A 16,904-nucleotide genomic window follows, 5' to 3' on the forward strand; every position below is an offset into this window, starting at 1 on the left:
AATGGGCTCTCATATGAAGAAGCAGCAGGGGAAGTGCTTCTGAAGAGGATATGCCACAAAATTCCTAACTGGAAAACCTCAGGTGCAGAAGCAGTGCCTAACTTCTGGCTGAAAGTATTAACGTCTTTACACAAAGATTTAGTCCTGAGTAAGAATTATTTACACCAGCATCCCAAACAGATGCCTACCTGGTTAACAACAAAAAACAGTACTCCTCTTTAAGAGTGAACCCACAAGCCATCCTAAGAAATATAGACCAATAACTTGCCTTCCAACAATATACAAATTCTATGCTGAAATTGATATAGGCAGAATTGATAGTCATTTAGAAAAAAAATCAATTATGGCAACAGAACGAAAGGATAACAAATGGAAGTAATATGGAATAAATGATAATTTGTTACTAAATGAAGCCATAATACAGAATTTTGAAAAAGGGGAATAATTTAAGTATGGCATGGATAGATTTCAAGAAAGTATTTCACATAATCCTACATTCATGGATAAAGGAATGCTTACAAATGTATATGTTACACCCTATGTTGCTCTATTTCATTTATCAATTACACTGATCAATTACGTTACAGTAACTATGAAACTGTGGACTTTGCAGTTGAGCCATGAAAAACGGAAAATTATTATTCCAAGGATAAAAATTCAAAAGGGAATATTCCAGGGTGATTCTTTGTCACCACTGTTGTTTTGTCTCACCCTTAACTTACTAAGTTGTTTACTTACAGTTTAGGCTTTGGTTACAAATTGGTTCCCAGAAAACAACCTTGTTTAAAGATTTCTTATCTAGTCTCTGTGGATGACTTAAAATTATATAAATTCATCAGAGTCACCAGATGAGGAGTTGAAAGCAACAACTATAAATGGTTAAAACTTTCTCTGATGATATAAGAATGACATTTGGTCTGTATAAATGTGCAAAAGCAACATTTAAAACAGGAAAGCTACGACACCAAGAAAATATTAACCTGGGATAGCAATGGATATAAAAGAACTTGAGCAAGGGGGGGGTTATAAATATTTGTGAATAGATGAAGGATTTACAATAAAACATGAGCAAATTAGAAGAAACCTCAGGAAGGAATACTTCAGAAGACTAAAACTAATACTGAAAACTGCCTTGTCATCCAGGATAAAGTTCAGGCTATAAATCAATTTGTTCTTCCTGTCCTAACTTACAGTTTCGGGTGACTGACTGGCCACAAAAAGAATTGGATCAAATGGACACATAAACAAGAAAAATGCTTATCAAACGATATATAAAAATCACTATATACCAGAAAGACCCCAAAAGTGCCTCACCAGGAGGATCAAGGGACTCAAACAGATGCTATATGCTGCTCAGTTAAAAAAACTCCAGCTCTACTCAGTTGCATACCGCCTACTTCGAGGCGATCTATGCCTGACATATAAAGCTATGTCCAACCCAGAATTAATGGACATGCTCCACCTCAGTAAATCTAAATCCCTTAGAGCCACGCGCTCGAGGGACTTGAACCTCAGCACAGAAATAAATAGAACATGCTGGAGGGACAGATTCATAACCCAGAGGCTCCCTTCGCTCTGGAATAGAATTCCAATTCATGTTAGGCAGAGCACCTCACTGACTCTCTTCAAGAAGAATCTTGATGAGTGGATGGGGGATCGTAGGGTTGTCCCGGGGATTACTTCAGTGTCACTATTAGACAGAGGCACAGTAAACTAAACTTTAAAAAGGGCTCAGTATACTCAAATCAGGGGGTGGCATAAGCCAAACACAATCGGGCTAGGCTTATAAATGCCCCAGGGCAGATAGCCTAGTATGAACCTATGAACCTATACCAAGATTATATAATCTTCACTCTGAAGGAGGAATGGGCCTCCTCGAAACTGATTATGTGTATAGATCTGCAATTGGAGGACTGCATACATATCTGCTGACCTCATCAGATCCAAACATTGTGAAAGTTTTTAAACATGAGGATAAGGCATCTAAGATAACATCTTTGCTTAGTTTACAAAGAAAAAACCTCTGGTATTCCACCACAGCAAAAATCTACCATGATAGAGTCCTGTGTCAAACAGCAGGCAAATTTAATGGAAAAAGTAAAAACATCATTAAAATTCCATAGTGATAAAACGATAAGCACGTTCAGCTATTTAGCCTTCTTCAGATCATTATCTTTTGGCAGCAATGCCTAATATTTATACTAAAAACTAACCAATAAGGTTTAAAATCAATTAACTTCTAAACCAATCATGTCAATTCATTCTTAGTCTTTATTAGAATATCCAGTAATCTTTCTTTGCACTACTAAGTAGCCAATAGCTATGATTTAAAATTGGCGCCAAAAATATGCTAATATACTATGTTGGCCCATCCTACTTCAGCTATATGCTAATATGCACTTCTCTGCCTAGTTTTTTACTGGTTATAAGTGGCAAATGTATTATTCCAATGAATTTAGTTTTACATAGCTTCCCTGTTTCCACTTTGCTGCCATCCAGTGGCCAAAGTGTAATACTAACTTTTTAAAGATTTTTCAGAGGCATTTATTTCCATTATTTTTATTCCTGCATGGCTTCCCTGTTTCCACTTTGCTGCCATCCAGTGGCCAAAGTGTAATACTAGCTTTTTAAAAACAATTTTCAAGAGCATTTGTTTTATTTTTCTTTGTTTGTCATATATAAACTTATTATAATTAACTTTAACTAACAGGTCGCCTTGCTGGAATTTTTATATATGATCTTCTTTAACAGTTATCTACTTTTCCAGATATACAAAACAATTCTTATCTATAACTACCAAACTATTAAAATATTAAAGTATTACTGACACAGCCAAAAGCATGGTCACTATGTCAACTCTGCTTCCGTCAGCACAGAAATGCATGTGTGCATGTTCTTGCTTTATGATAGTGATAGTGATAGTGATAGTCTTGCAACAGGTATATTTGGACATTGCTTTCTATCAAGGCAGTGAATAGGGACGCTATTTCATATATTTATATTTATATATCTAGAGATTATTTAGTGAATAATGGACTCTCTATTTATATAGTTAAAGGATATACAATTATAATGTGCAGCTATGCACTTCTGTGCTGACGGAAGCAGAGTTGACATAGTGACCATGCTTTTGGCTGTGTCAGTAATACTTTAATATTTTAATAGTTTGGTAGTTATAGATAAGAATTGTTTCATATATCTGGAAAAGTAGATAACTGTTAAAGAAGATCATGTATAAAAATTCCAGCAAGGTGACCTGTTAGTTAAAGTCAATTATAGTAAGTTTATATATGACAAACAAAGAAAAATAAAACAAATGCTCTTGAAAATTGTTTTTAAAAAGCTAGTATTACACTTTGGCCACTGGATGGCAGCAAAGTGGAAACAGGGAAGCCATGCAGGAATAAAAATAATGGAAATAAATGTCTCTGAAAAATCTTTAAAAAGTTAGTATTACACTTTGGCCACTGGATGGCAGCAAAGTGGAAACAGGGAAGCTATGTAAAACTAAATTCAGGTTCATAGGTTCATAGGTTCATACTAGGCTATCTGCCCTAGAGCATTTATAAGCCTAGCCAGAGTGTGTGTGGCTTTCACCACCCCTTAGGATGGGAATACTATACCCATTAGTTTGCTGTGCCTCTGTCCAGCAGTGATACAGAGATGATTCCCGGGTAAACCTACGATCTCCCATCCACTGTCAAGATTTCTCTTGAACAGAGTCAGTGAGGGCTCTGCCTCACATGGACTGGGATTCTGTTCCATAGTGTAGGAGTCTCTGGGTGATGAATCTGTCCCTCCAGCACGCCCTATTTATATCCATGTTGAGGTTTAAGTCTCTTGCTCTTGTGGCTCTGGTGGATTTGGATTTTTGAGGTGGAGCATGTCCATTAATTCCGGGTTGGACATGGCCTTGTATGTCAGGCACAGATCACCTCTGAGCAGACGGTATGCACTGAATAGAGCTGGAGTTTCTTCAGTCGGCATCGTGATGACATATGTTTGAGCCCCTTTATCCTTTTGGTGAGGAACTTTTGGGGTCTTTCCAACTGCTGCAGGTGTCGGGTAAGGTACATTCCGAATGGGGCCTTGTACTCAATCATTGGTCTGATAAGTGAAGAGTACAGGGTACAATGACCTCTCCTGATCTGGATGTGAATCCCTTCATGATCAGGTGGGCAATGTAGAAGGTCTTCCTAACCACTTTGGCAATGTGAGTGTCAAAAGAGAGGTTACTGTCAACTTGGGTCCCCAGGTCCCTGATAACTTCTTCCAGTGCTTAATGGATTACCACCTATGTGGTAATTAGGGTTACCTTGTTTTTCCCAAAGGGTATGACTATACATTTTTGGCATTTAGCTTAAGGCCATGGCTCTGGCACCAGTTATCCATTTCTATGAGACCTTTCTGGAGGATGTCTGTGTTCGATGGAGTGTCAATTATGGTGCCCAGTTTGCAGTCATCTGCAAATTTTGTCAGCCACAATCCCCTATGTTTGCCTGCACTTCAGAAAATAAATGCCGAACAAGAGGGGCCCAGGACTGAGCCCTGTGGGACACCGCTGTGACCGCTTAGAGTCTGACATGGCACCAGCAACTCTAACCCTGTGTGTTCTGTCCTTGAGCCAGTTTGCAACCCATCTTGTGACATATGGGTTTACATCTAAGCTGGTGAACTTTTCTATGATGCCCGAGTGGGGTATTGTGTCGAATGCTTTTGCTAGGTCAAGGTAGGCTGTGTGAACTGCCTTACCCTCATCAATGGCCTTAGTGACTGTTTCGAAAAGTCAACCAAGTTCAAGAGGCAGGATCTGCCCTTGACAAAGCCAAATTGGATCCAGTGTCTGTAGGTCCCCAATGTCTTTATTTATGAGTTCCATTATGATCCTCCATAGCTTTGCAGACAAGGCTCGCTGCTTATGGGGCGGTAATTTCCAGGGTCCGTGAAGCACCGCCTTTGTGGAGTGGGGACCACAGTTGCCGTGACGCCATTCTTTGGGCACGATCCCGTGAGTAAGGCTAAGATTAAACAGCAGCCTTATGTGTGGGTTTAGTTCCTCATTGAGTTCATGTAGCACACAGCCGGGGACACCGTCCGTCCCATTGATGCTGTGTTTTTGCTTTAGAGAGAGCAGCTCTCACCTGGGCATCTGAGATGTTTGGGAGGCTAGACTCTGGTGGGATAGATATTTCTCCTTTTGGGGAGAAATTTGCACTGAACCTGTCTGCCAGTATGTTGGCAATGTCTGTGGGTTCAGTGATTTTTTATCATTTTGGACTAATTCTGAGCATATCTGGAGTTTCCACCCAGGTTTCTAACATAGCTAAAGAAGGCTTTATGATTGTCTTTTGTGTCATTAGCGATTTTTCTCTCAAAGTTGGCCTTGGATGATTTTATGAGTGATCGTAGTTTTTTGCTAGTATTGATCAGAGATGCCTTCCCATTTAGGGATTTTGCTCTGTCATGTAGTAGCTTTCTCCTCTTGTTATTGAATAATACATTCGGCACTTATAGCCAGTAAACAACTATGCAGAGAAGTGCATATTAGCATATAGCTGAAGTAGGATTGGCCAACATAGTATATTAGCATATTTTTGGCGCCAATTTTAAATCATAGCTATTGGCTACTTAGTAGTGCAAAGAAAGATTGCTGGATATTCTAATAAAGACTAAGAATGAATTGACATGATTGGTTTAGAAGTTTATTGATTTTTAAACCTTATTGATTAGTTTTTTAGTATAAACTTTAGGCATTGCTGCCAAAAGATAACGATCTGAAGAAGGCTAAATAGCTGAAAGCACTTATCGTTTTATCACTATGGAATTTTAATGCTGTTTTTACTTTTTCCATTAAATTTGCCGTTGTTGACACAGGACTCTATCATCATGGTGGATTTTGGTAGTGGAATACCAGAGGTTTTTTCTTTGTTTGCTTCACTTTTCCACTGGTAAGCCTTCAACAAGTACAAGATAGTTTTTTTCCCTCTTTGCTTAGTTTAGTGGAAGCATTTTAAGTCAAGGAAATGGAAATAAAACTAGTAGACAAAAATCAGACAGCAACTGAATGTGCGAAAACAAAAGAAGGAATACAAAGTAAAGGATCAGATGAGAAGCAAAGACAATTGGAAAAGCCATAAATACAATGGCAAGTATAGTGATTTCCTGGAAGAACCTCATGTTGACTAAGATTTGACATAGGAATGGTAAAGAAGAGGTTGTTTGTCATATATAAACTTATTATAATTAACTTTAACTAACAGGTCGCCTTGCTGGAATTTTTATATATGATCTTCTTTAACAGTTATCTACTTTTCCAGATATACAAAACAATTCTTATCTATAACTACCAAACTATTAAAATATTAAAGTATTACTGACACAGCCAAAAGCATGGTCACTATGTCAACTCTGCTTCCGTCAGCACAGAAATGCATGTGTGCATGTTCTTGCTTTATGATAGTGATAGTGATAGTGATAGTCTTGCAACAGGTATATTTGGACATTGCTTTCTATCAAGGCAGTGAATAGGGACGTCATTTCATATATTTATATTTATATATCTAGAGATTATTTAGTGAATAATGGACTCTCTATTTATATAGTAAAAGGATATACAATTATAATGTGCAGCTATGCACTTCTGTGCTGACGGAAGCAGAGTTGACATAGTGACCATGCTTTTGGCTGTGTCAGTAATACTTTAATATTTTAATAGTTTGGTAGTTATAGATAAGAATTGTTTCATATATCTGGAAAAGTAGATAACTGTTAAAGAAGATCATGTATAAAAATTCCAGCAAGGTGACCTGTTAGTTAAAGTTAATTATAGTAAGTTTATATATGACAAACAAAGAAAAATAAAACAAATGCTCTTGAAAATTGTTTTTAAAAAGCTAGTATTACACTTTGGCCACTGGATGGCAGCAAAGTGGAAACAGGGAAGCCATGCAGGAATAAAAATAATGGAAATAAATGTCTCTGAAAAATCTTTAAAAAGTTAGTATTACACTTTGGCCACTGGATGGCAGCAAAGTGGAAACAGGGAAGCTATGTCAAACTAAATTCATAGGTTCATAGGTTCATAGGTTCATACTAGGCTATCTGCCCTAGGGCATTTATAAGCCTAGCCAGAGTGTGTGTGGCTTTCACCACCCCTTAGGATGGGAATACTATACCCATTAGTTTGCTGTGCCTCTGTCCAGCAGTGATACAGAGATGATTCCCGGGGTAAACCTACGATCTCCCATCCACTCGTCAAGATTTCTCTTGAACAGAGTCAGTGAGGGGCTCTGCCTCACATGGACTGGGATTCTGTTCCATAGTGTAGGGAGTCTCTGGGTGATGAATCTGTCCCTCCAGCACGTCCTATTTATATCCATGTTGAGGTTTAAGTCTCTTGCTCTTGTGGCTCTGGTGGATTTGGATTTTTGAGGTGGAGCATGTCCATTAATTCCGGGTTGGACATGGCCTTGTATGTCAGGCACAGATCACCTCTGAGCAGACGGTATGCGACTGAATAGAGCTGGAGTTTCTTCAGTCGGGCATCGTATGACATATGTTTGAGCCCCTTTATCCTTTTGGTGAGGAACTTTTGGGGTCTTTCCAACTGCTGCAGGTGTCGGGTAAGGTACATTCGAATGGGGCATTGTACTCAATCATTGGTCTGATAAGTGAAGAGTACAGGGTACAATGACCTCTCCTGATCTGGATGTGAATCCCTTCATGATCAGGTGGGCAATGTAGAAGGTCTTCCTAACCACTTTGGCAATGTGAGTGTCAAAAGAGAGGTTACTGTCAACTTGGGTCCCCAGGTCCCTGATAACTTCTTCCGTGTTTAATGGATTACCACCTATGTGGTAATTAGGGGTTACCTTGTTTTTCCCAAAGGGTATGACTATACATTTTTGGCATTTAGCTTAAGGCCATGGCTCTGGCACCAGTTATCCATTTCTATGAGACCTTTCTGGAGGATGTCTGTGTCTGATGGAGTGTCAATTATGGTGCCCAGTTTGCAGTCATCTGCAAATTTTGTCAGCCACAATCCCCTATGTTTGCCTGCACTTCAGAAAAATAAATGCCGAACAAGAGGGGCCCAGGACTGAGCCCTGTGGGACACCGCCGTGACCGGCTTAGAGTCTGACATGGCACCAGCAACTCTAACCCTGTGTGTTCTGTCCTTGAGCCAGTTTGCAACCCATCTTGTGACATATGGGTTTACATCTAAGCTGGTGAGCTTTTCTATGATGCCCGAGTGGGGTATTGTGTCGAATGCTTTTGCTAGGTCAAGGTAGTCTGTGTGAACTGCCTTACCCTCATCAATGGCCTTAGTGACTGTTTGAAAAAGTCAACCAACTTCAAGAGGCAGGATCTGCCCTTGACAAAGCCAAATTGGGTAGGATCCAGTGTCTGTAGGTCCCCAATGTCTTTATTTATGAGTTCCATTATGATCCTCTCCATAGCTTTGCAGACAAGGCTCGTCAAGCTTATGGGGCGGTAATTTCCAGGGTCCGTAGAAGCACCGCCTTTGTGGAGTGGGACCACAGTTGCCGTCGCCATTCTTTGGCATTATCCGTGGTAAGGCTAAGATTAAACAGCAGCCTTATGTGTGGGTTTAGTTCCTCATTGAGTTCGTGTAGCACACAGCCGGGGACACCGTCCGGTCCCATTGATGCTGTGTTTTTGCTTTAGAGAGAGCAGCTCTCACCTGGGCATCTGAGATGTTTGGGAGGCTAGACTCTGGTGGGATAGATATTTCTCCTTTTGGGAGAAATTTGCACTGAACCTGTCTGCCAGTATGTTGGCAATGTCTGTGGGTTCAGTGATTTTTTTATCATTTTGGACTAATTCTGAGCATATCTGGGAGTTTCCACCCAGGTTTCTAACATAGCTAAAGAAGGCTTTATGATTGTCTTTTGTGTCATTAGCGATTTTTCTCTCAAAGTTGGCCTTGGATGATTTTATGAGTGATCGTAGTTTTTTGCTAGTATTGATCAGAGATGCCTTCCCATTTAGGGATTTTGCTCTGTCATGTAGTAGCTTTCTCCTCTTGTTATTGGAATAATACATTCGGCACTTATAGCCAGTAAACAACTATGCAGAGAAGTGCATATTAGCATATAGCTGAAGTAGGATTGGCCAACATAGTATATTAGCATATTTTTGGTGCCAATTTTAAATCATAGCTATTGGCTACTTAGTAGTGCAAAGAAAGATTGCTGGATATTCTAATAAAGACTAAGAATGAATTGACATGATTGGTTTAGAAGTTAATTGATTTTAAACCTTATTGATTAGTTTTTAGTATAAACTTTAGGCATTGCTGCCAAAAGATAACGATCTGAAGAAGGCTAAATAGCTGAAAGCACTTATCGTTTTATCACTATGGAATTTTAATGCTGTTTTTACTTTTTCCATTAAATTTGCTTGCTGTTTGACACAGGACTCTATCATGGTGGATTTTTGGTGTAGTGGAATACCAGAGGTTTTTTCTTTGTTTGCTTCACTTTTCCACTGGTAAGCCTTCAACAAGTACAAGATAGTTTTTTTCCCTCTTTGCTTAGTTTAGTGGAAGCATTTTGGTGTCAAGTGGAAATGGAAATAAAACTAGTAGACAAAAATCAGACAGCAACTGAATGTGCCGAAAAAAACAAAAGAAGGAATACAAAGTAAAGGATCAGATGAGAAGCAAAGACAATTGGAAAAGCCATAAATACAATGGCAAGTATAGTGATTTCCTGGAAGAACCTCATGTTGACTAAGATTTGACATAGGAATGGTAAAGAAGAGGTGAAATGAAACCAAAAAAATGGAAGAATAATAATGGTGGCTCAGGATAGTGGACTATGTACATGTTGGTTTACAAAATCCATTAAAAAAGTAAGAGGAACAGGCAAATGCAGCTTCTGTAAAAAAAAAAGAACTGGAAAAAAAATCACACATCTTCTTTCAGAGTGTGCTATACTCACAGTAGAGAGATTGTATACGTAAAGGCATAATAATGGCAAAATTGTTACAATGGGGACTGTGCAAGCACTACAATACAAAAGTAGCAAAAACACATTGGAAATATAAACCACAAAGAATTGTAGAAAATGATGACATTTATAGCACATGGGATCACCCATTACCAATAGTTTAACCATATATATTAGTCCATTGGAAAAAAGACAAAAGTAGCATTGATCATCAAAAATGCTACACCCAGTGATTAGTGTTTTATGAACGGAGAAACAAAGTCATAAAATACCAGGATTTGCAGTCAGAAATAAGATCATTGTGGAAGAAAACTACCCAGACAATTCCAATAGTTCCAGGAGCAATGGGTCTAATAAAAAAGAAATTGCAGTTGCTATTGGATATGCTACCAGTACATGTAGCCCTGTATGAATTACAGAAAGAGGCAATTATGGGCACATTGTGGGTATTGAGAAGAGCACTCTTCACTAACATCAAAGACTGAAACAACGCTAATTTCATGAAGTCTAACCATATCCTGACTTAGTAATGTTATTAGAAATGCAAAAGAATTTGAGAAATTAAACCAAGGGGCACAGTGCATTGACCAAGCATTGCAGATGTGTGGAAACATGCAATCGCACTGGATGTGCCATAGTAGGCATTGCACCACACCTGCTGGCCAACAGGTGAAAGAATTAGGTAAATAACTGAAACATTTTAGGCAGACATAAATGATAATCACTAGTACCCAACTCTTGACCACCACTCTCTGAACATAAGATGTGGTTACTGAATGGACTTTCCTTTGGGAAACAGGAGACCTTCCCCCTACTAGATGACGTGTAATGCTACAGACCAATAGAATACTTAGGAGGCTTGCAACCAAAGGCTGACAAGGGCCAAAAACTTAACAAAGATCCTGCTATGCTTTATTACTTTATTAAAATATTTATATTGTAACTTTCCTCACTCCAGTAAATTCTTACCGCCATTGAATCTGACAATTTTTTGCGGAGTTTCTTGTTCTCTTGTCTCAGCCATTGAATAGTTTCTTTGTTTTTCTTCATTGTCCATTGTGAACTTTCATAATATGCTTTCCTGTCACCTTCTAGAAAAAAAAATTCAGTAATGATGGTAAAGCTTAATTAATTATAGTGCTTAATTTGATGATTTCTAGCAAATATTAGTTTGCCCTGATGAATCTGTTCATACTCTGTGACCTTGTACATAACATAGCAACAACAGATACATGGCTAAAGAATTAAATAACAACTCTGAAAATTCAGTATTAAATTAATCTTCAAAGCAAGTCCATTTAATAAAACTGATGATTGGTTAGCAAGGAATATCTGAATTCATAAGGCTGCATCATGATGTTGTGTGGATAAATAATTTATTATCATTTTAAAATGTGCCTCTACATAGAAAACTAATTTACCTGTCTGTTGTGATCACACACCCAAAGAATACAATTAATTTTCCTTACTTTCTTCACTGTCACTATAATTTATTAAACTGTAGACTAGAGAGACACTATTTATATGACAAGGACCTAAATGAATAGTAGAACATTTAAATGTATAAATATGGACCCCATACACAGAAACAAAATGTGTAAGCAGATGAGGAGTATCAGCTCTACTATTGTGCCCATAAACTTTCATCACCTCCTACAAAGCTATAATCTCCATTTCCAGAACAAGCTCTCTTTTATAAAAATTAAGCTGGTTTTATGCCTCACACAGTCATTTTAATGTTACTGGGTTTGCTCCCACTACCTTTCTGAGACAAATTATGTGAACTCAGCATTCTTTTTGTGAAGATGTATTTACTTTTCCTAATGCTCACTGCACTTCATTGTTCCTCATTCTCTGCTCATTTTCTGAAGTTTAATAAAGTCACGTTTTAACATTATTCCTCAGGTAATAAAATTGTCTTTCTCATTATTTTGATTAACTACACATCAAGCTGTGTGTGCATTCTACCTTGTCTGTCACCTTGGAAATTATCCATAAAGCCCTGGGATGACATGATATAACATATCTCCACCTGAATGAATTCAAATAAGTTAATATTTGTTTGTGTTTCATTATGAAACCAGGTGGGTAGACTGGATGAGTACCAGTCTTTTTTCAGCTGTGGCCCAGGAAAACTAAAAATTTCAATATTTACAAAACAGAGCAAAACAGTACAACATTTTTGAAGTCAAATCCATTGAAAAACATCTTCAAAAATTATTATAATTACTGAGGAAGACAAATACTACTTAGATTAACTTTTTAGATGATACTGTAGATGGAGCCAACACCTGTTTGCAGATACCTCAATGCCTGGCTAATTCTGCAACAATTCAAAAAGCACTATAGCATCTGCATTTAGTAGTTCCAATAACAATCTATATGTAACTATAGAATTGAACAAACATGGCTTGGGAAAGAGTTCATGAAGAGAATTGAACAAACATGGCTTGGGAAAGAGTTCATGAAGAGAATTGAACAAACATGGCTCTGGAAAGAGTTCATGACCTTAAGGCCTTTGATTGTGAAATCAGTTCAGGGTGTGATATGGGCAAGAGTAAGAAATGAGAGAGGAGGAGAAGTGAAACATTTAGAGAACTGACCTGAAGAAAAGACAGTAAGCTAACGTTGGGCAGAAACCTAAAATGCAAAGCTTATAAATGAGGGTACAAATTAGTATTTAGACACCATTGTAATGGATAGTCAGTCTGTGCTAGGAACATAAAAATTTCGAGTAAACGGATATATTTTGTTAATCAATTTATTTATTGTTTATTTATTTTACATTTGTTGACCGGGCCAGTCTAACTGGATATATGCCCATTTTCAGTAGAGGCCCGGGGAGATGAGCTCCGAGGAAACAAACAAAATCACATATACAAAAATTAATGTATACAGTGAACATTGCAGGTGCAGTACAGAGAATAATCAAAGAGGTAATTTGTTCATAACATAGTGCAAAATATACAGATACAGTTAGTACAATACAAATTGTAGTTGCAATACATCATAAAGAAAAAGATGGCAGCTGAATTATACAATATATTAGTATACAAGTAGTCATAAAGAAAACGTAGGAGCTGAAATTATACAATATATTAGTAAAAGTATTCTCCTTAATGAGATTCTGAAGATGTAAGTAATAGTATAGAAGGACAAGGTAAGTGGTTACTAAGAAAAGGAACTTGATTACTGAGAAGAGGAGGGTAGGTTGAACCAAGTAAGAAGAGCTAGTTGATCAGTCAGGTTTAGTACAGGGGCACAACCAGTGCGTTCTGAGGAAAAGTTTCAATTTGGTTTTAAAGAGTGATATAGAGGGAAGAGAGGAAAGTTCATTAGGAAGAAGGTTCCAGGATTTTCCAACAGTATTAGAGAAAAGAGAGTCCCCAGCCCTGTTGTTTGATTTACAAATATTTACAAGAAGTTTATGTGATGATCATAAGGTCTTTAGATCGTTGTAGGGTGTAATGAGGGTAGATAGTATAGGGGTATTGGTAGGTTGATAAAGGGTTTTATGAGCAATGGTCAGTTGGTGGAATTTAAGCTGATTTTGTAATTCAAGCCATCCTAGCTGATTTAGATTAAAACAGTGGTGGGTTCTGAAAGGGTTACCTGTAGCAAATCTGGCAATGTTATTGTAGGAGTTTTCCATTTTATTAAGGTTGTTTTTAGAGAGATTAGTATATATGGGTGAGGCATAGAGGATTGTAGAAATTAGATGGGTGTGAGCAATAGTTATTCTAGCTGCAGGAGAGAGGAAGGGTTTGATCCTGTAGAGAGAGCCTAGTTTTCTATTAACAGATTTTAGAGTATTGTTAATATGGGTGTCGAAGTTAAGGTTTTTATCTATGGTGATACCTAGTAGTTTGGTAGTTGGATCTGGGGATATGAGAGTACCATTATTGGATGTTACTGTGAAGTCTATTGGGGGGGACTTACAAGTAGGAGTAAAAAAGAGGAGTTTAGTTTTTTGGGGGTTCAGAAGGAGACAGCGCTATGTAAACCATTGTTCAACTGTGTTAAACACATTTTGGGTAAGGGAGTGAAGTTCAGATATAGATGTGGCTGAGCATATAAGTGTGGAATCATCTGCATGTTGTATGCATGTAGCTTGGGGGTTTGCTAGGTGAAGGTCGTTGATAAATATAGAAAACAGGAGAGGTCCTAATATGGACCCTTGAGGAACACCAATGTTAATAGGCAGATGGATAGATAGAATGTTATGCCAAAGTACAGCCTGTTGTCTGTTATCTAAGTAGGACTGGAACCATTTTATAGCTAGTGTATCTAGTGACATGGATTTGAGGGTATTTATAAGTATCTGGTGATTTACCATATCGAATGCCTTAGACAGATCTATAAACAGTGCAGAGGAAAGCATATCGAGGTCACAGTTTTTGTTAATACAGTCAGTAAAGGAAAGGAGGGCAATAGTAGTGCTATGGGAAGGTCTGAAATCAGAATAGTGTGCATCCAATACTTTGTATCCTAGAGACTGCTATGAGGTGATCTGTGTCTGGAATACAAGACATCCCCAACCCAATACTGATGGATTACTACACATCAGCAAGTCAAATAACATCAGAAATACTCAGTCTAGGGATCTAAACACCTTCTGCAACATCAACATAATGGTTTGGAGGGACAGGTATTTCTTACAAAGGATACCACTGCTCTGGAACAGACTCCCCATCCAAATAAAACAAAGTTCATCCCTGTCCACATTCAAGCACAAATTGGATCTATGGATGGGAAAAACAAAATTTACCCCAAGACTTCCCCCTTTACTACTAATAGACAGAGGCAGCTCCTAAATACTTTATCCCATACATAGGTCCCCCCAACTTATCTATGGTATGATTCCAGTTATTCTCATTAGGTGTAATATATAATTATCAACCTTTGGATGGATAAGGCCAGTCTCTAACCAAATGGGATATGTTAATTTGAGCATAAAAAGGGAAACTGACTAGTCTTTAAAATGGCCCACAAGGGTAGCTAGCCTAGTATTTACCTATGAACTTATAGTACACTTGGAAGATGACACAGTTGCCAATGCCTGCTTTACTAAATACTTTCAAATGTGATCATATGAAAAATAATAACTGTCTCCAACCCATATAACATAGCTGGTCTCACTACCCTCTTGTAGACCTTCCCTTTCACTATTACAGGTACTCGTCTGTCACAAATAACTCCTGACACTCTTCTCCACCCACTCCATCCTGCCTGTACTCTCTTCTTCACCTCTCTTCCACACTCACCATTACTCTGAACCCCAACTATTTAAACTCATCCACCTTCGCCACCTCTACTCCTTGCATCCTCACCATTCCTCTATCCTCCCTCTCATTCACACACATATATTCTGTCTTAGTCCTGCTAACCTTCATTCCTCTTCTATCTAGAGCATATCTCCATCTCTCCAGGGTCTCCTCCACCTGTTCCCTACTCTCACTACAGATCACAACGTCATCTGCAAACATCATAGTCCACGGGGACTCCTGTCTGATCTCGTCTGTCAACCTGTCCATCACCATTGCAAATAAGAAAGGACTCAGAGCTGATCCTTGATGTAACCCCACCTTCACCTTAAACGCATCCATCACTCCCACCGCAGACCTCACCGCTGTCACACTACCCTTGTACATATCCTGTACCACTCTTACATACTTCTCTGACACTCCTGACTTCCTCATACAATACCACAACTCCTCTCTAGGCACCCTGTCATGTGCTTTCTCTTGTCTCACTTATGGTCTGAAATTAATTTTAGAGCACCATCTATTTCTTCTGGCCTAAAGCTCTGATTTTCCTGTTAACCCATCAGTATAACTTAACTATAAAGAATACAACATTTTTAGCTAACTGTAATCACCCTGAATTATTCTCCCAACAGCCCACTAGGTGAAGAGCCTTTTCTCAGGGGCAACCAAGAGCACCTTGTCACAGTTTGAACGTAGATACAAAAAGAATTAAAACCCAGGGTAACCCAATAAAGCTCAGCAGTACAGCCTACATGCCTTAACTCTTTTTAAAGAATGAGCAACCTGTACATCACCATCCTGACTGGAAACGAACATTCTCCAGCAGGCTGTTAATGTACAGGTAATCCCTGGTGAAAAATAAGTCTGCCACTTTATGGCAGAAAATTAAGTGCTGTCATGAAGCTCAGACACTTTAAAACTAAACAGACACCATTGTTTTAAGATTGCTATATAGTACTGTTTAGTTAATCAACTTTTTATTCATTTCATGTGTAAACTTGAGTCCATGAGAATGAGTGTTTAACCTGTTAATAAATACAAAAAAACTTTCCACATTCCCTTTACATACAAAAATCAAATAATAAATGTACCTCTTAAATAAAACTAAATATTTAGAAAAAAATTGCGTGGGATAAATGAATTTTTCTCTCAAAATCGCCTTTATACCCAATGGCATATGTAGGGGCAAATGAAGCCCCCATTGTTGGTCAAACCAAATTCCAATAGAGAGACCAAGAAAACACATGCAAGTTTCTTTATCCATAAAATCACTGACTGTCTGCAAACCCCATCTGTGCTGTATATTATCATAAAGTGAGACATCCACACTAACTGCCTGCAACCCCCCATCTGTGATGTACATTATCATAAAGTGAGACCACATCCACACTAACTCCCTGCAACCACCATCTGTGCTGTATATTATCATAAAGTGAGACCACATCCACACTAACTGCCTGCAAACCCCATCTGTGCTATATATTTCCATAAAGTAAGACCACATCCACACTAACTGCCTGCAACCCCCATCTGTGCTGTATATTATCATAAAATGAGACCATATCCACACTAACTCCCTGCAAGCCTCATCTGTGCTATATATTATCATAAAATGAGACCGCATCCATAATAACTGCCTACAAGCCCCATCTGTGCTGTATAT

At 38.3% G+C, this 16,904-nt stretch overlaps 1 protein-coding gene across 1 annotated transcript in view; it reads right to left on the reverse strand.

Annotated features, from left to right (window-relative positions):
- ODAD3 (outer dynein arm docking complex subunit 3) overlaps positions 1-16,904 on the reverse strand; it is a 606,433-nt gene that overhangs the window by 526,067 nt on the left and 63,462 nt on the right. The window contains exon 2 of the mRNA XM_044084619.1: positions 10,944-11,065. Within this exon, the coding sequence (XP_043940554.1) occupies positions 10,944-11,065 (122 nt within the window). The remainder of the gene's footprint in view (positions 1-10,943; positions 11,066-16,904) is intronic.

The sequence above is a fragment of the Protopterus annectens genome, chromosome 9.part0 (genome assembly GCF_019279795.1).
Source record: "Protopterus annectens isolate FY-2018-M chromosome 9.part0, PAN1.0, whole genome shotgun sequence".
Classification (NCBI taxonomy): Eukaryota; Metazoa; Chordata; order Ceratodontiformes; family Protopteridae; genus Protopterus; species Protopterus annectens.